The sequence below is a fragment of the Arvicanthis niloticus genome, chromosome 6 (assembly GCF_011762505.2).
Source record: "Arvicanthis niloticus isolate mArvNil1 chromosome 6, mArvNil1.pat.X, whole genome shotgun sequence".
Lineage (NCBI taxonomy): Eukaryota > Metazoa > Chordata > Mammalia > Rodentia > Muridae > Arvicanthis > Arvicanthis niloticus.
In genome coordinates this window covers 4,067,186-4,093,131 of record NC_047663.1, presented here as the reverse complement: position 1 = coordinate 4,093,131, position 25,946 = coordinate 4,067,186, and the positions used below count along the sequence as shown (strand labels likewise).

Genomic DNA, 25,946 nt, shown 5'->3' with positions numbered 1-25,946 from the left:
TGATCTGACAGTACACAGTTCCCAACTGTCCCCTTCCCCAGTGGGTTTCCTGTCACCATTTACCTCTCTCCAGAGTAATATATTTAGTACAAGCGATACTGTATTGACATGTTAGAATCCCTCAGTCTTTCCAAGATGTTCTGTGGACTCTGCCAAGTTGGGAGAACATGGAGTCACTTTGCCAGTGTCTCTCAGAGGCCACCACTGTCCTAAATGTCACCTCTTTGTCTCTACCATTGGTGTTCCTACAGGGTGAATGACATTCGCTCAGACAGGCTGATACCGCCTGGTTTCAGCAGCTGCCATGTGCCACCTTGCTCCAGTAGAGTGCCAGGGGTCCCTCACGGGGCTCCTCAGTATTCTTGTGGGCTGTGGGCTAGCAGGCTATCTCTTCCCTCCCTGCTCAGGGCACTGATGGAATAAAGAATCATAAAGGAAGGCAGGCAGGCAGGCCAAGGTAGAGCGTCAGCTATCTGCTAGTGCACACATCTTCTGTCAGCCCATACCTTAGTCTGCAGCTGTGGAGGGGACAGCATGAGGCCAGCAGTTGGCTGCTGCCTGCACGGCTTTGGAAAACTATTCTCTGCTGCCTGATAACTTACTTACAAACTGACTTGCTGCAGAGGCAATGTCCTCTCTGGCAAGTGAGTACCAAGGAGTCCTGGAAGGGGCCCAAGGTAGAGCTGCTCTCACTGTGTAAGACTGGACAGCTGCGTTGTCTCCCCAGGACATCTAAGAAGTATCACAGGCAGAGCCAGAAGCCCCATTCTGCTCACCTGTCTTGGCAGATGTGGCATCTGTGACCCACTTTCTCTCCTGGAAGTTGGACCCCACAGACCTCCTGTCATTTCTTACTGCTGGCTTCAGCTGCTTGGGGGAAGAGTCTGACTACCCCCAAGGGGAGCACCCAGGACCCCCAGTCCTTCCCAGAGATAAAGGGCTGCTTTCCAGTCAAGGCCAGCTTCCACACAGAGATGGCCCAAGTCCCATGCTAGCACAGTGGCTCATCCAGTAAACACCTGCTGTACAGCATCGTTACCGGAAGCCGTATGAAAAATGATGATGTCATGACGTGTTCCATAATCCAGGGCCTGGTGAGTGGAGACAAGTGGGTCCCTGGGGGCTCACTGGTCAGCCCGCCTAGCCTACTTGGTTAAGTTCCAGGCTAGTGAGAAAGTCTATCTCCCAAAATAATGTGGGCCTCAGGCCTCCATGTACATGTGAATTTGTGTGCATTCATAGATATATGTGTATTTGCAAGTGCACATAACTGCATGCAACCACACACATGCACACACACATACACACAGATGTGCACACACACATATGCACATGAACACACATGTATGCACATGCACACACACATACACACACATACACAGAGTACCTGGGTTCTAAGAAAAGAGCCTCGTGCAGCTTGGTAGTAACTGTGCCAGGGACAGTCTCTGAGAACAAGAAAAGCATCATGGGGCTGGGCATCACCTCCCTTAGGCCCCTCCCCAATGCTGTCCCTGCTTAGAGGGGACCCCTCCCTGCTTCTAGGACTATGGACTCCTTTTACACGGCCTACTGTGATATAGCAAGCCTTCTCAAACACACAGCCCGATGAGCCAGACACCTGCTCTGTCACCTTTCTAAAGGTAATTCTTGTTTTTCTTTTGAGACAGGGTCTCCTGTGTAGTCCTGTCTGTCTTGGAACTTACTATGTAAATCTGGCTGGTCTCAAACTCACAAAAATCCTCCTGCCTCTGCCTCCCAAGTGCTGGGATTAAAGGCTTGAGTCTCCATATCTGCCTAAAAGTAATTTGTATGAAGTAGAAACCAGGCACTGCTAGGTTGGGTTAAACTTTCCGTTTCTTACCAACAATGTCTCCAGTTCTGTTTGTCTAGACCAGGGAGACAGGCCAGGGAAAAGCTGACTGCGTGTCTAAAGCTCTCACATCTGGAGCCATTTCCACATCCCATTTGAAAACCCCCATTGCCCATTCCGAGGAGACAGCTCTGACTGGAATTAGAGGGCAGACACAAGCCCTGCTGAGTGGTCCATGAGGCTGATCCCAGCACTCAGGAGCCTGAGGCAAGAGGACCAAGGACCCCACACTGGGAGGAAAGCAGATGAAGTCTTGTTCTCCACCCCAAGCTCTGAGCGCTGTGACCGGGGTAGCCTTCTCTCCCAAGAGCAGGCAACATAGACAGCCACTGTCCTGGGATGTTTCCAGAACACTCTGGTATTTTTTGAGGTTTTCTTTAGTCCTGCTCAGCAAAGAGCTTGGTGCCAGTGCCCATTGAGGGTGGGGTGGGGAGAGTGTATCTTTGAAAGTTAACTTCAAACAAATAAAAAAGATAGCTGGTAAGAAAGCTGTTTCACTGGATCTGCCCTCCTCTGACTGACCCCACACCACAGCCCACCAGCAGCCATGTCTCGTTCCTCCTAGGACCCAGGAGAAACAGTTTGTGCTGCCCAGGATGGCCTCGAACTCTGGTTCAAGCCATCCTTCTGCCTTGGTCTTCCATGTAGCTGGGACCACAGGTGCACACCCCTCCCTATACCTGGCTCATGTTCTTATCTGGAATCTACCTCCTCACACAACTCAGACTCTTTGGATGAGCTGAGCTATCCTGGTTCCAGAAGTGACCCTGTCCCCTCCGCTGACCTTAGCTTTGGGGATTGCATTGCACCTGTCACCAGAGCTGCTCAGCAGAGAGTGAACACTGGCCATGTCCCTCCTCCAGGTCCCCTACCCACTGAATCAGGCTGGCTTTTGTAGCCACCTTGTCCAACAGAGCATGCAAATGGGGCTGTGTCTTACTAAAATAGGGTTTACTGCTGTGAAGAGACACCATGACCAAGACAACTCTTATAAGGGCAACATTTAATTGGGGCTGGCTTATGGGTTCAGAGGTTTGGTTCACTATCATCAAGGCAGGAACATGGCAGTGTCCAGGCAGGCATGGTACAGGAGGAGCTGAGAGTTCTACATCTTCATCTGAAGGCTGCTAGCAGAATACTGACTTCCAGGCAGCTAGAATGAGGCTCTTAAAGCCCACACCCACAGTGACACACTACTCCAACAGGGCCACACCTTCTAATCCTGCCACTCCCTGGGCCAAGCATATACAGGCTGTGACATCAATATCAGGTCATGAGAATTCAAGTTTTTCTTGCCTGTTCTGTCTCTCCCTCCTCTCATCTCTGTGTTCCTGTCCTTCTCACATTTTTCTTCTTCCTCTTCCTCTTCCTCTTCCTCTTCTTCCATCATGGGCTCAGGACCTCTTTCCTGTTGTCTCCACTGCCTGGCAGGGTGAGGATAGGTAGGTGACTCCCAGCAGAATTTCAGAAAAGGCCCTGGCTAATATAAATTTCTAGACTTAGATTCACGGTCTCTCCACTGTTCTGGAAAAGACAGTACCTAGCAGTCTCTGCCCTCTGATATGGTGCTCTAGGGAAGTCTCCACCCAAGCTGACCACAGTCTCCTCCACCATCCAGCAAGCTTCTAGGTGTTCAGCAAAGCCCTTGCCCATCCATGCAGCTCAGAGTCTTAAAGGACCAGGCCGGCCTCCTTCTTCATTAGCCTTAGGGGCTCTTCTCTCTGATCTTCCCAGGGAGCCCTAAGCCCTGCTGACTTCAGGAAAAGCCATTTCTGGGGAGAAAGTGCCAGGATCTCTACACAGCCAGGGCCAGCTGGCTAGGTAACAACCTTAGTATTCAGTTCTGAGAGCCATGGGTTGGCAGAAGCAGGGAGAGATATTGAACCACCTCTTTTCTTCCTGGACTGAGAAGGCGTTTACTCTCCTCCCAGGAAGCTCAGAGTTGGTCCCTAGAGGCTCATTCCTCAGGAACAGATCTGCCCAGTCAGGATTCCTTCCCGGTGCACGAGTCAACAGCCAGCATCCATCATGGCTGAAGACATCTTCACGTGCTGCTTTGTCTGGGACTCACAACAACCTAGGGGGAGTCCTCCAGAGGGGACCAGCCTCTTCTCCCTAATGTCACATTGCTGAGGGGCAGGGCTCTAGATCCTGGGCGTTTGGTCTTAAAGGCACACACGGAAAGCACCATCTGTGATGGTACATCGGAACTCAGTGGTCCCTCGCTGGTCAGGCAGCAGTTGCAAAGTGATCCAGGGGTGTGGGAAAGGGTGGTCCAGGGTACATCAAAGCTCAACACTGGCTTTTGGGTGCAGATAGCCTTTAGGATTCCTGAGACTTGCATCCTGTAGGTGGGAGTGAGAGCTGCCCAAGGCCTCCCCCGGATGAGTCTCACTGCAGGCTTAGTGTTGTTCCCCCACTCCCCAAGAAAGAAGTGAGAATCGATATAACATCAAGGATGGTGTGTCAGGCCAACTCGGTTACAATTGCCACCCCTCCCCAAGTCTGTTGCCATGGCAACACCACTCCTGTGGTACTCACTCTCACAGGCCCAGAGCCTCCTGTGGTGACTCCCTCATTCTACTTTCAGAGGCTTCTTGCTGAGAAGGGCATGGCCGCTCTAACATGAACCAGTTGTCCAGGATGTCCCAGGCCCACAGGGGACCTAGGAACTAGAGGAACTAGCTACACCATGCTGGTTCTGGCTCCTCCCAGTTCCTGGGTACCGTCCTGACCAGATTGTGCTTTCTCCTTATGGAGTGGTTTCCACAGGAGACACTGTCTCGCCTTGGATGCCTTTTGTCTAGCTCACCCTAGTGTCAAGACCAAGGAGTCTCCAGGATAAGAGCCAAGTCATTTAGAACTGGGAGCTGACTCAAAGACAACCTACAGTTTTCTGAGCTCCCAAACAACTTAGCACTAAGCCACACAGTCAGTCTCTAACAGGGGCTCTGGAAGTCCACGTGTCAGCCCTGCCCCCCACCACCACTCCTCCCAGGGAGGTTCTGCACCACCATCCAAACTCACATTGACAGCTTAGAGCCTGGCTGATGAACGCTGCGGACCAGGACCCTGCTCCCTCAGGACCATTTGCTTCAAGCTGACCCACGCAGTTCCTAATGTCACAGCCGGTTCGAGTTTCTCCATTTGTATATAAACTGAAAGCCATGCTCCATCATAGCAATGTTAGAGATGAAGTCACACAGACTAAATAAGTCCAGGAAAACCACTTGATCATTTCAACAGATGCAGGGTCCCCCTGCAGTGGAGCCTTATGCTAAACACAGAACCCTCACTGGCTCAACTCCCAACATAACCTGGGCGGGGTGGGGTCAGGGTGTGGGGGGGGGGTAGATCAACAGCTGGCAAGAGGGCAAGGTCACTGGATGATCGAGGAGGAAACATGAGGGACCAGAGGAACTCTGGCTGAAGGAGCCTGCTGAAGCCTGGGAGCCAGAGGCCACCCAGGGATGGGGGAGGCCAGCAAACCAGTCAAATGTCTAGAGAGCGTTGCTTCTCGCCAAGCCAGTGGAGTGGGCTCTCTTTGCTAAGACCGGAGTTTGCAAGGCTACCTATGGCTTGCAATGGCTTGAGCTTGACTGATCACCTGCTCTTCCCAGACTGTCTCTGCAGGTGGGATGGCCACTCAGATCCCAGGAACAGACACACTTTAGAAGGCTTGGCCTGGAGCCCAGAGTCTCTATGTGGCATCCCCTGTCAGACCTGTTAAACAAATATGCTGACTTTGGCCACCTCACTCTGAGGTAGCAATGTGACTGTCTCTTGGCCTGTCACTACATCATCAGCACCACCACCTGGAGAGGCAGGTGGCTTTCTGGCACCACCACCAGGAGAGACAGGTGTCACAACATCATCAGCACCACCACCTGGAGAGGCAGGTGGCTTTCTGGCACCACCACCAGGAGAGACAGGTGTCACTACATCATCAGCACCACCACCTGGAGAGGCAGGTGGGAGCTTAGGAGATGTCTTGTCTTGGGACCCAGCTTATAGAGGTAGAGCCTGGTTGGGGGAGGGGACCTTGGAGCCCAGTCCCAACCTGTCCATCCCCTAACTAGAGGAAGGTCTTCTCACTAGCCCCAGCAAACAGTAGGTTTCTGTCACTGTCCCATGCCAGCTGTTAGGATCCTCTTCCTGCTTTTCATCTGTCTTGTCTTCCTCTTCTTCATAGAACCTCTTCAGTCTCCCTGCTTTGGCCCCTTAGACTCTTGGATGATGCTATAACCAACCCCCCCCCCCAACTCACTCAGGGGGCTCTAAATTAATTAAATCCATTTTTGTTTCTTTTGGGAGGTATGCAGTGCCTTGGCACACATGTGCAAGTCAGGAGGTAGCCTGCAAGAGTCAAGAGCGTGTTTGTTCTGGGGCTCAAATTCGGATCGTCAAGCTTGGCAGCAAGCGCCTTTACCTGCTGACCCCACCTGGCCCTACTGTCAATTTCTAAGCTGTCCAAGCAGCAGCTTCCAGATGCTTCTCACAAAGACCATCACAGAAATGGCCAAGCACCTCTGCAAATACGAACTAGGTTCTGTCAAGGATCCTGGGGTGCCACAGGAGCCCAGGGAAGATGGCAGTCTTCAGAACCCCGTGGTCATTCGCAGCTAGCGCACAGATGAGGATACAGCCCTGTTGGAGAATGTGCTGCAGGTCCAGTCACTCTGACACTTTAGCACATGGGACGGTCCCCGGGAACAGGACCCTACTCCCTTTACTGCATCCGCACCTACTGCATCAGGATCCATGACACCAGCATCCACCTCTGTCAGCCAGCTTAGATCAGGAATGCCTATGGGTTGAATGGTATCCTCTCCATGCACCAATGATATTACTAAGTCCTAACTCCCCAGAACTTGTGAGTGTGGCTTTTGAACCCAGAGTCTTTATAATTGTGACAAGGAAGTGTCTTAAAGAGATCACTTGTGTTTTGGGAGGTCCTGGGCATGACTGGTTTCCTGGCAGGAGAAAGGAGAGCTGTCAGTGACACAGACAGATGCTGTCCGAAAGTAGCAGCAGGGAGAGGCATGTCCATATACCACGGGTGTCAGGGGACTCTGGAAACACTGTCCCTCAGAGGCTGTTGATGGAACTGGCCCCAAGACAGTTGAATCTCAGGCTCTGGTCTCTGGAGCCATAAAAAAAAAAAAAAAAAAAAAAAAAAAAAGTGTCCCTGTCATTTTATGACCTACCTTATGGTCTTTGTTTTTCCTAAGCATTGGGGTCAAATACATACCTGAATTCCCATTCCTCCCGAGTCAGCTGGAGACTCAGGTGGGGCAAGGGTGGCTAGTAGGTTGCCAGCTGTCACTGCACAGATGGAGCAGTAAACAGGGTCTTTGCTCTTTCACTCACCTGGACAGCATGAAGATGCTCCAGGGTCTTGGGACCACCCTCTGGACCTTTCCAGCCCCAGCTCACACCTCAGCATGTTTGGTTTTACCCAGAGCACCTTAGGACACTTCCTTCCTCTTGTCTTGGTGAGCACGCCCCGAGGTGGTCTTTGGCAGAATCAGAACTATGTTCCTCTGGTTGAAACCAACTCATGCCCCCTTTCTGCTTCAGGACATGCCAGCTGTGTGTGTCTCTGTCTGGCCCCTGTTAGGCTCAAATGAAGTCTGTCTATTACCCCACTCCCCAGGGTCCCCCATGTAAAGTCACTCACCAGGTCCTCCTGACACCAGCTAGCCACCCTCTGATCTAACTACAGAGCCCACATAAAAAATCCCTGGGGTTTGCTCAGGCACACAGGAGTCCCCATCAGATGTCAGTCTCACACGGCAGGGGTGCTGAACACTCTGAGCTTCCGGTGGCCCCTTCCTCAAATGTAGGATTGTCTGTGATGCTCTCTCAGAAGTCAGGAAAACATGTTATGGCCACTGGCACAAAGGAGACTGTGAAGGGTGACAGATAAACAGCCACAGGGACAAGGACACGGGGAGAAGTCAGGAAGACTCCAGAGGACAGAGCCTCTGGTCTGTGCAGTTCTGAGTGTGCAGCCCTCTCAGCACCAAGATGTGCTCACGGGCCTGGAGGGCCTGTCACTTGGGGACAATTGACTCAGTCTTGGTCTGGCTGCAGTGACTCACCCTGGAGGTCAGGGTACAAAAGGGCTTCCAGGTCTCTGCCAGTAACCACAGTCCCATTCCAAAGCTATCTGGAGGCTACTGAGCCCCCCCTTATTTGTATAAGCTCAGGCAAAGTACAAAGGACCTCAATATGAAAAACAAAACAGGCTCCTCCCATCCCTTCTATGCCGGCACTCTGAAGGCCTTGAGAGGTGTTATGGAGGAAGATTTAACTGTGCCAGCCATGTACCATCTGAACCCCTGTAGACAGATGTAGCCCTCCTTCAGGACCACAGCTCTGCCCAGGGCAGAACTGGAAAGGTTTTTTTCAGAACAGCTGGAGGAGGAGCACACAGGTCGGGTGTGCTGATGAGAGAGGCTTCAGTGAAGACACAGTGCTTCCCCTGTGGTCAACTTGCTCAGTTCTGCTCTGGCGCCCTCCAGTGGCTTCCTTCCAGACCTGCGGATGACACGGCAAACGCTACAGAACTCAGAGGTCTGGGAGGTCCTTCCTGTCCCTCCACTTAGGAGAGTAAGGAGCCGGCCAAAGCTAGAGGCAAGGCGGTGTGAAGGGCAAAGAGATGCAGGGGACTTTAAAAATGTTTATTTCATGTGTAGGTATGCATGGCTATACTGGATGGTTTTGTGTGTCAATTTGACACAAGCTGGAGTTATCACAGAGAAAGGAACCTCCCTTGAGGAAATGCCTCCATGAGATCCAGCTGTGAGGCATTTTCTCAGTTAGTTATCAAGAAAGGACCCAGCCCATTGTGGATGGTGCCATCCCTGGGCTGGTGATCCTGGGTTCTATAAGAAAGCAAGTTGAACAAGCCATGGGGAACAAGCCAGTAAGCAGCACCCTCCATGGCCTCTGCATCAGCTCCTGCTTCCAGGTTCCAGCTCTGCCCAGGTTCCTGACTGCCTTTGGTGATGAAGAGCAGTGTGGAAGTATAAGCTGAATAAACCCTTTCCTCCCCAACTTGCTTCTTGGTCATGATATTTGTGCAGCAATAGAAACCCTGATTAAGACAATGACTGTTTGAGTTTCTGTGCACCACATGTGTTCAGAAACCTTTAGAGGCTAAAGGCATTCAGTTCCCCTGGAATTGGAGTTACAGAGTGTTGTGAGCCATCATGTAGCTGCTGAGATTTGAACCAGGGTCTTTGAAATAGTAATATTCACTCTCAAGCACTGAGCTGTGTCTTCAGGCCCAACCTTGAAGAGGAGAGAGAGAGAGAGAGAGAGAGAGAGAGAGAGAGAGAGAGAGAGAGAGAGAGAGAGAGATATTTCATAGCAAGAGGTGCAAGTACATGTTTAAGAAGGTTACCCAATGAGCCAGGCAGTGGTGGCGCACACCTTTAATCCCAGCACTTGGAGGGAGGCAGAGGCAGGAGGATCTCTGTGAGTTTGAGGCCAGCCTGGTCTACAAAGTGAGTTCTAGGATAGCCAGGGCTACACAGAGAGACCTAAAGTGCACATTTCTGGTTTCTTTGGAAACTTAGTTAGGTTATAATGATGTTTTGCTGGGCCAGACAGGTGAAAGAATGCATGATATTTAAAAATATATAAGCATGACCCCGCAGACAGTGGCCGCTGGAACACTGGCTCACTTTGTTCCACCTTGATATTCTCTGCTGACGACACAGGGGTATTGGTTCGCCTTACATTGCATTGCTGAGCTTCGCTTGCGGTGACTTCACAGAGAAAAATTCACTACAGAACTTCTCTGAGATTCCTGTGGCTTCTTGCTGATTCCTCAGCCTTGGGCCAATTGGCGAACCTTGCAGTTTCTTCTGGATTGAACCGCCCTTGCTTATTCGTGTGTGGTGTCTGCTGAGCAAACTGCAGCTGCTGATTTGTGTTTCGTGTTTGCTAGGACTGGACTAAGAACAGTGAAGATTGGAATCACCACAAGGAACTATCTCTAAATAGGTCTACTTCCACCATGTCCTCATCACCTTTCTTTTCCATTACCTCTGGTGGGTGGTGGGCTAGAGGGGAGGTTAAACCCTTATTAAAGTAGGCTGTGAAAATATATGCCTACAGAGACCATGCCTTGAAAATCCACAGGACAAGAAGGAGAAGGAGGAGGAAGAGGAGGAAGAGGAGGAGAAAGAAGAGAAGGAGGAAGAGGAAGAGGAGGAGGAAGAGGAAGAGGAAGAGGAAGAGGAAGAGGAAGAGGAGGAGGTCCCATTCAAACCTCTTCCCCAGGGAAGTCAGCACAGGTCTACCCCAGACTTCCAAATGGCAAAGACAAGGTGTCCTCCATCCCTGTATTTCAGGGCTCTGCCTAGGGAAGGGAAGGTGTCCTGGGAGGGAACTGAGGTCACCTGTGCATGTACAGGACAGGAGGGTCCCAGAGGTTACTTATTTCCATTTTTGTCTTTTAAGATTTGATTCAAGATTATTTATTTATTCATTTATTTATTTATTTTTGGTTTTTCGAGACAGGGTTTCTCTTTATAGCCCAGGCTGTCCTGGAACTCACTCTGTAGATCAGGCTGGCCTCAAACTCAGAAATCTGCCTGCCTCTGCCTCCCAAGTGCTGGGATTAAAGGCATGCACCACCACTACCTGGCGGATTTTTTTTTAATTGCATTTGAACCAGTGGCTCTATAGATCCCAGGCCCTGGAGAAAAACCTACCTAATAGTAATTACTCTGCTAAGTGGACATAAGTATTTTTTTAAAAATTTGAGACAAGGTCTCTCTAGGCAGCCCTGGCTGTCCCGGTTGGCCTTGAACTCACAGAGAACTACTTGTCTATGCCTCTGAGTGCTAGGATTACAGGTGTGTACTTATCTTTATATCCACATATTAACACCTCTCTCAAACCTCATCAGACAAGCTTCCTTTGCAGTAAATGGCATATAACACAGAGACTCACACTGGTCAACATGTGGAGAATAATGGCACTATGGCAACTTATAAAAAATTTGTTTGGAGCTTATAGATTCAGAGGGCAGGGCAGGCAGGCATGGAACTGGAGTGGCAGCTGAGAGTTTACATCTTGAGACACAAGGAGAAGGCACACTGAATAACATAGGCTTCTGAAACTTCAAAGCCTGCTCCCAGTGACACGCCTCCTCCAACAAGGCCACACCTCCTAATCCTTCCCAAACAGGTCCACTAACTGGGGTCCAAGCATTCCAAAATATGTGCTGATGGGGGGCATTTTCACTAAAAGCACTGTTGAAGTTAGGTCTGGTTCTTCCTCCCAGCCCCATGCTCCCAGAAATAAGATTCAGATTTAAAAGGTATTTATAAACACCTTGGCCATACAGCTAGGCTCTTTTCTGACTAGCTCATAACTTTAAATAACACATTTATTCTAATTACACTATGTTACTTGGCTGGTTACCAATGCTCAGGTACTATGTGTCTGTCTCCTTGCATCTTCCCAGGCCAATCTCTCCCACCTCTCATTATTTCCCAGAATCCTCTCTCTTCCTGCCAGTGTCCCACCTCCTATTTCCTGCCTCAGCTCATTGGCCATATATATTCTGGTCTCAGCAGGGTGTCTGCATCAAGGTGCACAAGACCTAAGAGAGCTCAAGTCAGACAAAATCCCTGCATGAGGAGGAGGAGGGCGCAATGTCCCACCTGTGACTAAGGGACTGGTGGCATCTGATAGCTGCTGGAACAGCCGGTGGCAAGTCAGCTTTCTTTAATGATGTGACTCCAGATAGGCCAGCCACAATCCAGAACGGGCTCCACAAGAGTATTTGGGAAACACAATTGGACTTAATGGGAGGGAGGGAGAACAAAGCCATGTGTGTAGCGAGATAGGAATAGATTTGGGAGGGGTCAGGCAGGGGGGATAAATATGATGAACATATATGAAATTATCACAAAGGAAATGAAAACATTTTTTAATTGCATTTGTTTATTTAGCGTATGTGTGTGCCTACCCTCTACCATTTGGGTCCTGGGGAGGGAACTGAACTCAGGTCCTCAGGCTTAGCAGCAAGCCCCTTTATCCACTGAGCCATCTCTCAAGTCTTGCTTGTTTTCTTTTAACTTCTTATCGCCTTTATATTATGTCATTGTCCTAATCAGGGTTTCTATTGCTGTGATAAAAACCCAAGCCAAAGTCCTGTGGGGAGGAAAAGGGTTACTTGGCTTATTCTTCCACATTGTAGTTCATCACTGAGTTAAGTCAGGACAGGCAGGAGCTGATGCAGGGGCCATGGAGGGGCTGCTCACTAGCTTCCTCTCTGAGGCTTGTTCAGTTTGCTATCTTATAGAACCCTGGGCCACCATCCTGGGGGATGGCTCCACCCACAATGGGCTGGACCCTCCCACATCAATCTCTAATTAGGAAAATGTTCTGCCAGCTTGTTTACAGGTCAATCTTACAGGAAGCATTTTCTCAATTGAGGCTCCCTCTTCTCCAAAGAGTCTAGCTTGTATCAAGTTGACATAAAACTAGCCAGGCAAAACTGTGAACACACATGTTCAAAACAGGGTCTGAAAAATCACTGTTTGGCCGGGTAATTTCGATAAATGTCCTGGGAAGACCTGAAAACGTGCGATCTTCCTGCCTCAGCATTCAGAGTGCAAGCGCCAGCATGCCTGGCTTACGAACAAGGATGACAAGACCTTTCTGAGTGGCCGAATAACACTCCACCTTTGTAGCTGTGTGATGAATTTAGAGCCTCTCCCTGCAGCAGGAGCCTACCAAGAGCCTGTGAACTGAGCAGATGGTCTCCAATATCCCAGGTCAGTGCACCTGTGTGTGTGTGGCAGTGAGTGGGTGGGTTCGTCTAACCTAACCATCTGCAGGCTAAAGGCGCTCAGCTTCCGGGTGTCAAGGGAAAACATTGTAACAATTTACTTTAAGCTTCTTCTTCTTGGTTTGGTTTGGTTTGGTTTGGTTTGGTTTGGTTTGGTTTGGTTTGGTTTTCAAGACAGGTTTCTCTGTGTAGTCCTGGCTGTCCTGGAACTCACTCTGTAGACCAGGCTGGCTTCAAACTCAGAAATCCGCCTGCCTCTGCCTCCCAAGTGCTGGGATTAAAGGCATGTGACACCACTGCCCTGGGTTTACTTTAAGCTTCTTAATAAGCTTTAATTTGGAATTCTGGAACCAGAAATGTTTCATTGTATAAAACCCATGGGATATTCCCGTGGGTTGAATGAGGGGGGTTATAGACAAGGAGGGCTGAGGAAGGCTGATTGGTCAGTACAAAGTTACTGTTAACAGTGTGAATCTAGAACTGGGGTGGGGGGTGGGGGCGGGGGAAAGGCCCCATGTTGAAGGCTTTCTCTCTTATGAGGTAGTTGTATACCGAGGTTGCCAATCCATGGATGAGTTTGTAATGAGGCTTTGAGGTCAACTGGGGTCAAGTGAGGGTGGACTGAAGCCTCTGTGTGGGCTAAATCTACCTTCCCTCCTCTCAGTGTCTTGCTCAAGGCATCTGTCACAATGTTGAAGGGATGGCTGATGTGAATGTACCCCGCACCCCGAGAATGGCTGAAGTTTAAAAATGCTGACAACATGAAGTACTGGTGGAGACATGATTGATGGCTCTCATGGGAGGAGAATGTCCATTAGACGATGCTAAGGGAGTGTCTGGCAAACTCTGCACAAGCTGTTCCAGTTCCATTTCTGTTGTTGTGATAAAACACCTTGACAAAAAGACAATTCAGAGGTGAAAGGGTTTATTTAAGTTCCTAGTTCTAAGCTATAGTTCATCACATGGGGGCATCTAGGCAGGAGCATGCAGCTGGTCACATCAGAGAGGAATGAATGCACAGATGCTCGCTTGCTCATTCTCAGATCAGTTTCTTCACTCCTATTTACTGGCAAGGACTCCTTGCCTAGGGAATGGTGCTGCCCACAGTGGGCTGGGTCTGCCCACAACAATAAACTAACAGATATGCACATGAGCCAACCCAGTGCAAGCAATCCATCATTGAGACTCTTTCCTCAATGATTCTAGATTGCGACCAGTGTGGATGACCTCTTGATCTTGAGAAATGATATCTGGGGTAACCTCTGGCCTACATGAGTGGGAACACACACACACACACACACACACACACAATTCTTGTTGGCCATAAAGGAGGTGGAGAGGGGCATCCACTGCTCAGGATTGAAAGGTGACACTCCCAAGGGATGTCCCAGAGCCTCTAAGCCCCACTGGTCACCCAGCACCCAGAATCTCTCTTCTGCCTGATTCTCATTCTCACTTGTCTTCTGCTGTGAGTGACTGAATATCTACTGATGTCTCTAGAGTCTCTCCATGTATCCATTCTTACAGATGCTGGGCTGTTATCTTTGTTCCTCTGCCCTGACACCGGTTCAAGGGCTTCTGGAGGAACAGCTGGTCGCCATGCCTCTTCCTTCTCCTTACACATGCCCTCCACTCTCTCCTGCTGCTCTTTAGCCTCCGAGTCCAAGCCCAGCAGCCCCTCCTCAGAGATGCCTGTTCTCAGTGGGATCGGGCCTGTGCTCACCAGCTCAATATCCATGGTTGCATCCCACTCTGTTCCTCCATGGTGATCCTGGGCCAGGGCTGGATGTTTGCTTGTTACTGTCAGTCTCCCCGATGGACACAATCTCACTCCCTGTCCCCTGGAACCCAGCTCACTTGCCTTCCAAACACTGGAGGGAGTCAGCAACACCCCTCCATCCCACCCCCACACAGATGAACAAACATAATGAGAAGCACATGTGACTTTAATGATTTCATATTAGTGACTGTGACAACAGGCTATTGCAGTAGGCATAGAAAATCCCACAGGACCTCACGGAACCTGCTTGTGCCTGCAATGGGGGCCCTGAGACACTCAGCCCTGGAGTGAGTGCTGGCTGAAACCTTCTAGTAAATTTTAAAGCTCATAGAGACAGTGGAAGCTGAGGGAAATCTGGAGGCAGGCTGCTGGAGGTGCGTACAAAGAGGCCAGAGACCAAGGGGGCGGGAGGGGGGGCACAGGAATGTCTGAGTCCCCACCACTGAGATGTATGTACCATCTACACCATGTCAGTGGAGTTAGTGAGGTAGAAGGGGCGGATGACCACACGGAAGCTGCTGAAGGCCCCTGAGGCACAGGGAAAGAGGGAGGGAGTCTTAGAACTATTGGTCTCCAGGGCACCAGGAATAGGGGCCTTAGAGCCTTCAAAACTGGTGACATCCACCACACTGTAGCCTCCACAGAGGATCAGGGCTTTGTTCTCATAGCCAATAGTAGGATCGGAGTAGCTGGATGTGGTGAGGCCCAGTACAGGGAGCTCTTCAGAGGTACACGAGAAGCCATAGTTCCAGCAGCTCTGGATGGTGGGGAGGTAATTGGCTGACCAGGAGATCAGCTTGTCCTTGAAGAGGAAGCTGGGGTGTCGTGGGGTCTGGAAAGACTCGTAGCCATAGTATTGGGCTTTTGAACGATAGTCATATCTGTAGCGATTATTGTATCCATATCTTTGTGCCCTCCAGGCGCTGGCCGTCACCAAGCTACTCCAGGTGGAGGAAGTATAAAGGCGGGGCATGTAGCCGTCCTCAGTGAGGTTCAGGCCTCGGTACCTGGCCAGCACGTCTACAGGCACTGTGTGGAACTCTAGGGCCTGCATGGTCTTCCTCTGGAACAGGGCCTGGTGATCTTGGTACAAGGACAGGTTGAACTGCAGCTCAAACAGCTCCTGGGGCAGCATCATGGGGAAGCGGACCTGTTCCACCAGGTGCTCCACATCCTCGCGGGAGGCTTGGGTCGCTGTGCTCCACTGGTCCACTGCCTTCAGCAAAACCAGCTCGCTAGACACGGCCAGCTCGCTCTTGGGGAGGAGAGCCTGGATCAAGGTGGTGGGAACGGCCGACCAGGCCTCAGCCCGTGTCAGAGGTTCGAAGTTCCAGGCCAGGAACTGCACGCACAGATCTTCCAGCACAGAGTCCCCTGTGGCCCGCGCATATGCATAAAGATCCAAGGGTGTGCGGAAAGTGGGGTCCTGGGGGAGGAGGGTGGCAAAAAGCTGTCCACAGTAGTCCTGAAGCTGTCTGGCCCCAAAGGCAGAGGCTAGCTTGTGCAAACACTTGACAGAAGACATGCTGACCTCGATTCTTCGGGAGTAAAAGTACCTGAGGGTGGGAGGGAAGTGAGGCATCTGGAGCCAGCGCTGCCGCACAGGCGTGTGCCTGGCTTTCTGCCCCCAGGCATTGGTCATCCTCAGTCTCACTCATACCAACTGGCAACAACTTTGGGGTGTCAGGCAAACACACCCACAGCCACTTTCTTCCTCCTGTGTGAACACCCTCACCTGAGGGGTTCCCACCATTTCCTGGTCTCTCTGCTGTCACTGTGAGCCTTGGTCAGCAGAGGTCTGGGCATGGGTCCCCTGCTGGGTTCTTGTGGTAACCTCTCTGCTCAAGCATCTACTTGTGGCAGAAATTTCTTGCTCTGTCATTGGACAGGGAAGAGGGAGGCAGAGCTAGGAGTTGGGAGGAGGGAAAAGGGCAAGGAGAGGAAGGAGGAAGCAGAGAGGCAAGATGGGGGCAGATCTTACCCTCGTGTCTCTAGCAATCTCAGGTAGTTATTCATATCAAGGTTAAATAGTTGAGATGACAATTCTAATTGTGTGGGCATCTTGTGTATTGAGTATTTGCTGACATGTAAATCTATTTGGTTAATCTTAAGCATTAAGAGTCTTATTTCTACTGGGAACTGTGATATCTACCTTGAGGATGGCGGTTATTGTCTGGTGATAAGCCTAGCACCATGGGGGTGGCAGAGTTGGCCCAGGGAACATGCCTAGATCCATGGAGGCCACGGAGCTGACCGGCAGAGGCAACAGCCACACCAACATCTCACGGGTCCTGGGCTGGCGCCACTGGCCAGCCTGTGCTGTCATTAGTGTGAGAACTTAGAGCCGACAGCCAGGCGGATGCCACCTTTTCAAATATCTTCTACAGCATCCACTCCCAGTCAGGTGATAATGGCTCCTCAGTCACCTTATTTCTGCCTCCCTGTGGCTTGGAGCCATGTGAGGGGTGGAACCTACTGCCTACTGAGGCCACAGTGACATCCTCTCTCTTTGTGCACAAGTGTTCAAACAGGTCTGAGGTCCCTGCCATTGACTCCAAACAGGAGGCAACTCTCTCCTCTGGCCTGACCCACCCTACACAAGTGGCAATAGACTCTTCATGAAATCACCTCATACGGAGGGCATGGGATAGTAGGATGCTGCCGCGACCTCCCACTGCTGCTGAAGGAGGGAGGGCCAGGAAGAAGATGATCCTCATCCCACTCCAGGTGGTCCCTAAGACTCTAAGGGCCAAGGGAGGCTGAAACGAGTCACTCACAGCAACTGCCTCTCTGTCCTCATGCCTTCCCATGCCTCACTCACCCAGTCTTAAGTTTCAGGGATCAGAGTGGGTACACATCCTTTTCAAGTGAAAAACACTTGTGCAGAGCAGGAAAAGGACCAATGCTAGCAGCAACAAGTGGCTGGAGGGACAGCTAGAGGGTGCATGTGTGCATGACTGCAGAGGGAAGCTGACAGATGGGAGAAGGGGAAGGGAGGGAGAGGAGGAGGGAGAGAGAGAGCAGAGCCCAGACCTCAGGTCACAGATCGGGGCAGGGCACAGAGGTGTAGGAAGGCAGGGATGGCATCTGCCCCCCTCTTACTGTGTCTTAGACACTGACTTCACCAGCAGGACACAGGATCCCTGCCTGCTTTGCACACTAGGCTGGAAACGAACGGTTTTGATCTGGGTTTAATTGCCAGTACTATTCTCATAAATGTCATGTTCCATTATATAAAGCTCCACGTCATAAGAGTGAAAGAGAATACTTTTAATAAATGTTCTGCTTTTAAATCATTGCTTTCAAAATGCAAGTCTGAGAAGTTCTGGGTTGGGGAATCAAAAACTTCGTACAACAGTGCGTGGTGATTTGGAGAGGGTATTTAGAGTTGAATAGTGAAAAATGCATGTGTTTGCATGCACTGATGTGGGTAAGAGTGCATGTGTGCATATCACTTTGTTGTGCATGGGACATGTGTGTGCACATCACTTCAGTGTGCATGGGATGAGTGTGTGCACATCACTTCAGTGTACATGGGATGAGTGTATGCACATCACTTCAGTGTACATGGGATGAGTGTATACACATCACTTCAGTGTGCATGGGATGTGTGTGTGCACATCACTTCAGTGTGCATGGGATGCGTGTGTGCACATCACTTCAGTGTGCATGGGATGCATGTGTGCACATCACTTCAGTGTGCATAGAACACATGTGTGCACATCACTTCAGTGTGCATGGGATGTGTGTGTGTATACACATCACTTCAGTGTGCATGGGATGCATGTGTGCACATCACTTCAGTGTGCATGGGATATGTGTGTGTATACATATCACTTCAGTGTGCATGGGATGCATGTGTGTGAGAATAGAGCAGTGGTTGGATTAAGTATGGTCCCTGCAGGCTCAAATATCCGAATGCTTAGTCACCAGGGAGTAGAACTGTTTGAGAGGATTAGAAGGATTAGGAAGTGTGGCCTTGTTGGAGGGTATGTCACTGGGGGTTTCAAAAGCCCCAGTGGATCAGGATGTAAAGCTCTCAGCTACTGCTCCAGGGCCTGCCTGTGTGCTGCCTGGTCTCTGCCATGATGAGAATGGACTAAACCTCTGAAGCTTAAGCAAGCCCTCAATTAAATGCTTTCATTTGAAGAGTTGGCTTGGTCAGGGTGTCACTTCATAGTGATAGAACAGTGACTAGGACAAGTAGACACATAGGCACATGTAAAAAGTAAGGCTCAGATGAATGCACATGTGTATATGCAAGTGCAGGAAGCGTTTGGATGCATAAGTGGGTGTGTGTACATGTATGTGTGCACATGCATGTGTGCATGCAAAGGTAGTGAGTATTCAGATGTCTAAGTGTTCCATGCTTCCATGCAAGTGCAGGGAGCATTTGGACGTGAATGTGTTCACACCAATGCAGCAACCGTTCAGATGTGTGTCCATGTGATTCTGTAGATAGATGTGAGAACTTGAGACTGTTTGTCTGCAAGGGCAGATGTGTGCGGCATGAAGAAGCATGCATGTGGCTGTGTGATATGCGAGTACATATGTGTGGGTGTTGCATTGCACGTGTGCGTGCCTGAGTGTGTGGGACAGCTCCACCCTGGCATGGTGAATGCTCTAGAGGTAAGAAGGAGCCTGTAGCCCAGGCACTACCAGAGCTGAAGACTTGGCTTACCTGAGGAAGTCTCTGACGACAGCCATGCACTCAGCATCCACTCTCATGATGACGCTGCTGCCCACCACTTGCCACAGGGCCTGGGCCTCGGGGTTCGTGCGCAGGATCAGCGTGTGGGCACAGAGGCTCAGGTCCCCATGCCCCTGCCCTGTCACCTGGATGAACAGGTCACAGCCCTGCTGGCTGTCAAAGATCTGACCCAGCGCATCTGGGAGCTCTCCAGAGAGGTCCAGGATGTGAACGTCCCTGGTATCTGGGACGGACAGAAGCAGGTGCTGTGTGAGGATATGGACTTTGTGGATCATTTTCTCTGTGACTTTAAGTTCCATTTGACCCCCAGGAGTCATGATCCTCATCTGAACCAGACATCCTTGGACCTGGCTCTGCTCGGGGGGGCTTGTGGGAAGATGCAGGAAGGGGCAGGCCTGAAAGGGGGGGGGGGGGGCTGCAGCTGCCTTCTGAACCCCTGCTGTACTCAGAGGCTAGCTCCCTGTACCACACACTCAGGCACTTCCTCTAGAGGAGACGCTGACCCTAAGGCTGTGTTCCTTCACAAACCCTCAGTAACTGCAGAGGCCGTCCTCCTCCACCCAGTGAGCAGTCTGGTAAGTTAGGGTCCCATTGCAAGCCTACATTAAAACTTGAGGGTTCCTAGTCCCAAGGGAACAGACAAGTCCTGAAGAGGCTATGGCATGTCTGGGGCCATTCTCTGACTCCCAAAGCCTAATCTAGAACCCCATACCACATCATGTGTTGCTCTTGAGTTTTACATTTGGAGTGTGTGGACTGGCTCCTGCATCTCCTCACACCACAGCCCCCGTCCCTCCTCGCTTTCCCCCTCCAGTCTCACACTCAAAAGGCTCCCCCAGGTATGAGCCCTCCACCTCAGATCTACTTGTACCCAAATCTGTCTGGCCTTGTGGGATTCAATACCCTCAGGCCTCAGTTCTCCGATTCAGGACAAAGGGGTGTGTCCCAGGATCCCCACCCCAGGAAGAAGCCACAGATGGCAGCCAGGAAGGAAAGCTCCCACTGGGCCTCAGGCACTGGAGATGAAGAGTTGCCATCCAGTCGGGGTTTGGGCACCAGTGTCCTTGAACATAGCCATGGAGAATCACTTCAACTTCATCACACACAGCCTGTGCAGAGGGGTGCTATGCAATCTGTCAGAGCAAGTAATAACCCTTAGACAGCCAACCCTCCAGCACAGTGTCATCTGTACATGGGATACAGTCCTTTACCCATAATCCACTGCCCTGCTCGAGAAGCTTCTCTGACATGGGTAACACAGGGGCTCTCTTGGAGGACGTGGGCTCCCAGCCACATCCAGAGTACCACTTTCAACTGTTTACATGGGCTGCTGGTACAGGCAGGGGCATGGCCACCACTTCCCCTAGATGCTGGGAGGACCAGGGCAGCTTACCATTGGAGCAGACCACGCCTGCATCCTTCTCGTGCCCACAGTGGCTCACCATCCAGCCCAGGGAGCTGCAGTTGGCCAGTGAGGACTCGGTCCCTGTACATTCCACCTCATCCAGCATGATCGGTCCCTGTCCTGTGGGCACAAAAAGAAAGCCAGGGGCCACGCTGGAGGAGAAACCGGACCTTGGGCGGGGACCGGGGCTGCTCGCCAGCACAGAGGGGATGCTGGAGGGACCTCAGCCACACCTGACCCGAAGGCAGCTCCGCCCAGTGCTTGGGTGGCGTTCTCATAGCCCAGGGCCCGGCAGACTACATGGGCATCCAAAAGGTTCCAGAGGTTGTCACACACTGTCCCCCACTGGCCTCTGTAGAAGATCTCCACGCGGCCCTCACTGGCTGAGGCCCCGTTAACCAGACGCATGTCTCCATCTTCTGTGCCTGTCGGGAGAGGGGAAGACAGCTGGGAGGAGGGCTAGCCTGGTTTCATGTCCACTCACTCCTCATGAGCTCAATGTTCTGTGCTCTCTTGTGGGGCAAAGACCACCCCAACTGGGGTGGAGTGGCTTTCTGGAGTTCTCTTGAATCACTTCAAGTGCCTTGTGTGTCTCTCTGTGTGTGTATCTGTATGCACATGTGTGCCATGTGTGCATACGTGTGTGTGTGTGTGTGTGTGTGTGTGTGTGTGTGTGTGTGTGTGTGTGTGTGTGTGTAAGGTCACCCATTGAGAAGGGATGAAAGCTCTGATGACCCCACAGAGGCCAAGGTCTTTCTCTCTCAGCTCTGGGTCTTTTGCTCTAAGAGAGCACCTTGGCTCTCAGCCTAGAGTGAACTAGAAGAGGCTCCTTGCTGGCTCTCTGGAACACTGGCCTGAGAGGGAAGGTGGGCCCTGGGTCCCTACACACAGGCAGAGAGCAGATTCACCTTGGCTTATGATGGGTGATGTCCTGACAACCCAATGCCAACCGTCTCATCCTTGGGGCCTCTGGACTGTCCTCACTCAGCAATTGGACATTGCAATGTTGCTTGTTCCCTCCACAGTGTGGGGCCAAGGGAGCTGTGGGTCCCATTGTAAGAGAGAAGCGAGATGTACAGAGTTGGTCCCAACTCGCACGTGCAATTTCCCCCTCATCCCTACAGCGTCTGCCTAAAGCAGACAATCCTGGACCGGAGACAGTCTGCGTTCAGGCACAGGCAGCCAAGGGAGTCCTGCTCCCTGCTCTCTGGGACTCCCGTCTCTGCCCATGCTCATGGGGCCAGCTGGGTGCTTGAATTGGGGTCACCCATGCTAGAGAAGGATACCCAACTGAGGGTCCAGGATGAGCAAGGCTCTCAGACCCACGATGTAGTATGTGAACTGCTCTCCAGTGACTCCCTGCCATCCTAACCTGTGTCCTGAGACCTCTCACTCCAGGACAGCACAGGCTGTGCTCTCCCTCCTTGCCCCACTGATGAGATGGAAAAAAAAAATCCCTTGACCTCTTCTCCAAGGCCTGCATTGGGTGCAGGGGAGCCCCAGGGGAGCCCCAGGGCCCATACACCACCATCATTTAAAATGACTGATGAGCCACACAGGAAAGAATCCTGAGACAAGGAGTTCTGGAGGATGCCACCTGACTTTTCTGCAAGCTAGAGGGGGACGACTCACAGAACAGGGTATGTAAAACCCAAATGAAAAGGACCTCACCGATCCGTGGAGAACTGCAGACGCACCCCAAATCACTCACGAGAAACACAACTTGATGCAAATTGCAAGAGGTTTACTGGCTAGCCAGGGCTGTCTTTCCTTCAAGCCCGCGCAGGGGCAGCGGAATTCAGCAAAAGAACAAAAGAAGTTTACAGCTTTTAAGGGGGCATCTACAAACCAGGTGGGGGTGGAGTTAGGGAAGGGGGAAGGCTGAGAGTGGAGTTAGGGAAGGGGGAAGGAGGGGGAACAGGTCACTAGGTCATCGATACATTTGATCTCAAATTCCTAAGATGGATGGTGTGTCACTTTATAATTGGCTATTTCGAACTAGTTTCACACTATATATCATGAGCTCCAGTTCAAGGGGGTCAGGCTTATCTCAAACTTTTAGCATCCTGGCACCAACTGTCTCAGGGCTGCTAGTTCAAAGCCCGGCCAAGCTAATCTCGGGCCCATAGCATCCTGACACCATGAATCTTAAGATTTGTTTAGTTAGGGCCATCTGTTCAAATGGTCAGCTAATTTCCTGGGACTGAGGCGACACAGTGTTTGACTTACAGGTTTTTATGTCTTTGCTTTTAAGAGTAGGGTTCAGGGGATCAACTTATGATTTTTCTATCTTTCAGGTACAGTGGCCCTGACTTCTGTCTTGGACCTTTCGGTGAGCAGGACTCACCTTGAGTTCCCGGAATCAGCAAGCACACAGAGAGGAACCACAGGAGAGCCATTGCCTGGCCTAGAAGCCCAACCCTACAGCAGAAGGAACAACAAAGTTATACTGGCAACAGCTCTCCGTAGGAGACTGGAAGTCCCACCATCCCCTGTCCTGTTTGTGGAGGACAGGACAGTGATGTGGGTGATCCTGTTGTGTAAAGCCCAGATGGCTATTTGATGGCTCTCTCTCACATATGCTCTGTAGGAAAACCTTCAGGTCAATAAGAGTCCCCAGATGAGGCAGGTGGGTTGAGGGCTCCTGCCAATGAGGACCCAGGAAATAGATAAGAGGCTATCCGTCAACAGTTGGCCTTATCTTCAGGCAGTAGCCCCCTTTGGGGTGTGCCCCAAAGGCACAAGATATGCCAGTCTGGGAGGGCGTTGAGGATGAGTTGGAACATCAAACCCTCATTAGGAAGTGACAGAGACAGTGCAGAAGGGTCTGTGACTTCATGATATGACCTGGGGATAAGTGGGAGGTGGGTCAGAGTCAACCACCAAGATGCAATACTTAGATTCTTGCCTGTCTGTAGGATGTACCCTACCCAGGCACTGTCCCTCAGGCCCTACAAGGAAGAGGGTAACCCACAGGACAAAGTGCAGAGGCCCTGGTGGGCTCATTCTAGTCCAGCAAGCTTGGGACAGGTAGTGGATGTTGCTATAGAGCTATGTCCTAGGCAGAAGCTGATAACCCCAAATTGTTTGTTACTCAGAACAGGGGCCCAGAGACCAGCAGTAGAGGTACCCCAGGACTAGTAGAAACACCAGGATTGACCCCCACCCCAGCCCTCTCTCACCCACCAACCCCTACCCCTGCCCTCTCCCATCCATCAACCCCCACCCCTGCCCTCTCCCATCCACCAACTCCCACCCCTGTCCTCTCCCATCTACCAAACCCCACCCCAGATATTTTGTACCACAGCAGTATGAGCAAGCCCTCAGTGGTCCAGGATACTTGTAACCATCTTGGCAGGGGTGACAATATTCTAAGACAGACTTGTGTCCTTCCCTTTGGCTATCTGACTACTGAAGGAAGGACTGAACTGGAATTCCCCTAGTAGTCTTGAGAAGGATGTCGCCAGGTAACAGCCAGAGGGGAAGCTTGTCTCCAGGAAATGTCAGGCCACTCTGGGATTTACAGCCCAGGCAAAGGGCAAGCCAGTTAGCTATGCATACCTCTATGTAAACTTCATGTTAATAACCCCTAATGGACTATGGGCCATTAATGGGGGAGGCCACTGGACTCTTCTTGGTGTGGCCACATTAAATGAATCTCTTTTTCTGCTTTTCACTGTTGTGTCTTTAATTCGACCATGGAGGACGGGTGGCTGAGTCTGGCTCTCAGGGGAGCCTTCTGGGCATGAGCTCTGACTGCTGAATCCTGTAACAGTGATGGGCGGGAAGCTTGGCTCTTAGTGCTGTGCACCCTTCCCCCACCCTACTGGTTCCCGTCAGCCTTCTGCACCCAGCCACGCACAGACCCAGAGCAATAAACAACTCGTAAAGTTCCCGCATCCCTCGTGAAAGCTAAAGCTAGAGAGACAACTGGCTAGATCACACAGCTAGTGAGCCCAGGTTAGGCTCTGCTCAGGGATGGTCATCTCCTACCACAAGGACCCTGGCAGAGGCTGAGGGGGCCTGGGAGCCCCACATCCATGTGCTGAGACATCATCCCAGTTTTATCCCCAGGAGGCCTGGGTTCCGGGAAACCTGAGTCCTAGGCAAACTACACTGGGTGTCCACCCCCTCCATTTATTATAAGCTGTGGCCATGGGTTTGTCCATGCTGGGTCAGGAACTTTAGGCCTTGGGAACACTGCAGGGTATGTGGATGTTGCTGTCCACTGGATGACAGAGGCTGTTTCTGCCTGACTCCTTTGTGTGGGAAGATGAGACAACTGCCCATGCTGGCTCATTCAGTACCACTGTGTAGGTAGGGTTAGTCCTGGGTGAGAACCCACAGACCTAGGAAGACTCCAGGAGATGAACTGTAACCCACTAGCCCCCTCAGCTGTTCATTCACCAAACATCCTGCCCAACTGTACAGGGGCCTGCAGGTCTAGGTGCTGCTGTGCTCTGGCCGGCCAGAAATCATGCTGTGTAGAGTGGGGACTCACCTGGGAGCAAGAGTCAAGGCAACTGCTGAAAGTGGTCCTGGAGCCTCCTTGCTGGCTGCAACTAGAAGCTTTCTGTAAACTGTTCAGCGGAGAAAGGCTCCACCATGTGGTTTTCTTCAGCCTCTTAGGAAACGCTTTGTAAACCTCGTCTAGTTTCGATTTCCGGAAAACACATGACGAAGGCTGCTTCTGAGGTTGGCTGTCTGTCGACAAGGCTAATAGCTCTTTGCTTGCTGCTCTGTGGGGCAGATGGCAGGCACCCAAGTGAGCTGATAAAACAACAGTGTTGCGGCTGAACAAATACATGTCCAGGCTAGTCAGGCAGGTGGGGGGGTGGGGGTGGGGGGGGGAGGATGTGCAGCTTAGAAGGTGGTGGAACAGATATATTTCCAGGCTGGCCAGGCAGGCCTGGAGGGCAGCTTGGGGATGGTGGAACAGATACATGTCCAGGCAGGCCAGGAGAGCACCCTGGCAGATGGTAGAAAGATGCTGCAGGTGGGCCTAGGAGCAGCTGGCTCAGGTCAGACGGAGTGTCTATGAGTGTGGATGTGGGCTGTACAATCCTTTCCTGGTCCCGGGGAGGCTGGCTGCGCTTATGCACAATCCTACCCTACCGTGCTCAGAGTGAAGCTATGTGGGCCACAGAGTGGTCCTGAGGGACAGGAATAGAGATAGAAAGGCCCAAATCAGGAAACAGGGCTGGGAGCTAGGCTGGCTTGGTGGTTAAGAGCATGGCCTGCTCTTCCAGGGGACATGAGTTCAATTCCCAGCACCCATGTTGGTTGGCTCAGAACAGCCTGTAACTGAGCTCCAAGGGACCAGACTCTGTAGGCACTCATACCCAAGTGTGCTCATGCATG

At 51.4% G+C, this 25,946-nt stretch overlaps 1 protein-coding gene across 2 annotated transcripts; it reads right to left on the bottom strand.

The window, feature by feature from the left end:
* Positions 1–14,617: 14,617 nt before the first annotated feature.
* Lgals3bp (galectin 3 binding protein) lies at positions 14,618–25,257 on the bottom strand. 2 transcript variants are annotated; one of them, XM_034507577.2, is made up of 6 exons: positions 25,087–25,257; positions 22,933–23,006; positions 20,819–21,010; positions 20,574–20,705; positions 19,151–19,403; positions 14,618–16,025 (listed from the first exon to the last, which is right to left on the bottom strand). In XM_034507577.2, exons 2-6 carry the CDS (start codon positions 22,982–22,984, stop codon positions 14,930–14,932), a joined length of 1,725 nt encoding a protein of 574 aa, XP_034363468.1. In that variant the 5' UTR covers positions 22,985–23,006; positions 25,087–25,257; the 3' UTR covers positions 14,618–14,929. The 2 variants fall into 2 exon arrangements, with proteins under 2 accessions (XP_034363468.1, XP_076791496.1); XM_076935381.1 differs by lacking the exon at positions 25,087–25,257 and adding an exon at positions 23,888–24,028.
* Between the last annotated feature and the right edge of the window lie 689 nt (positions 25,258–25,946).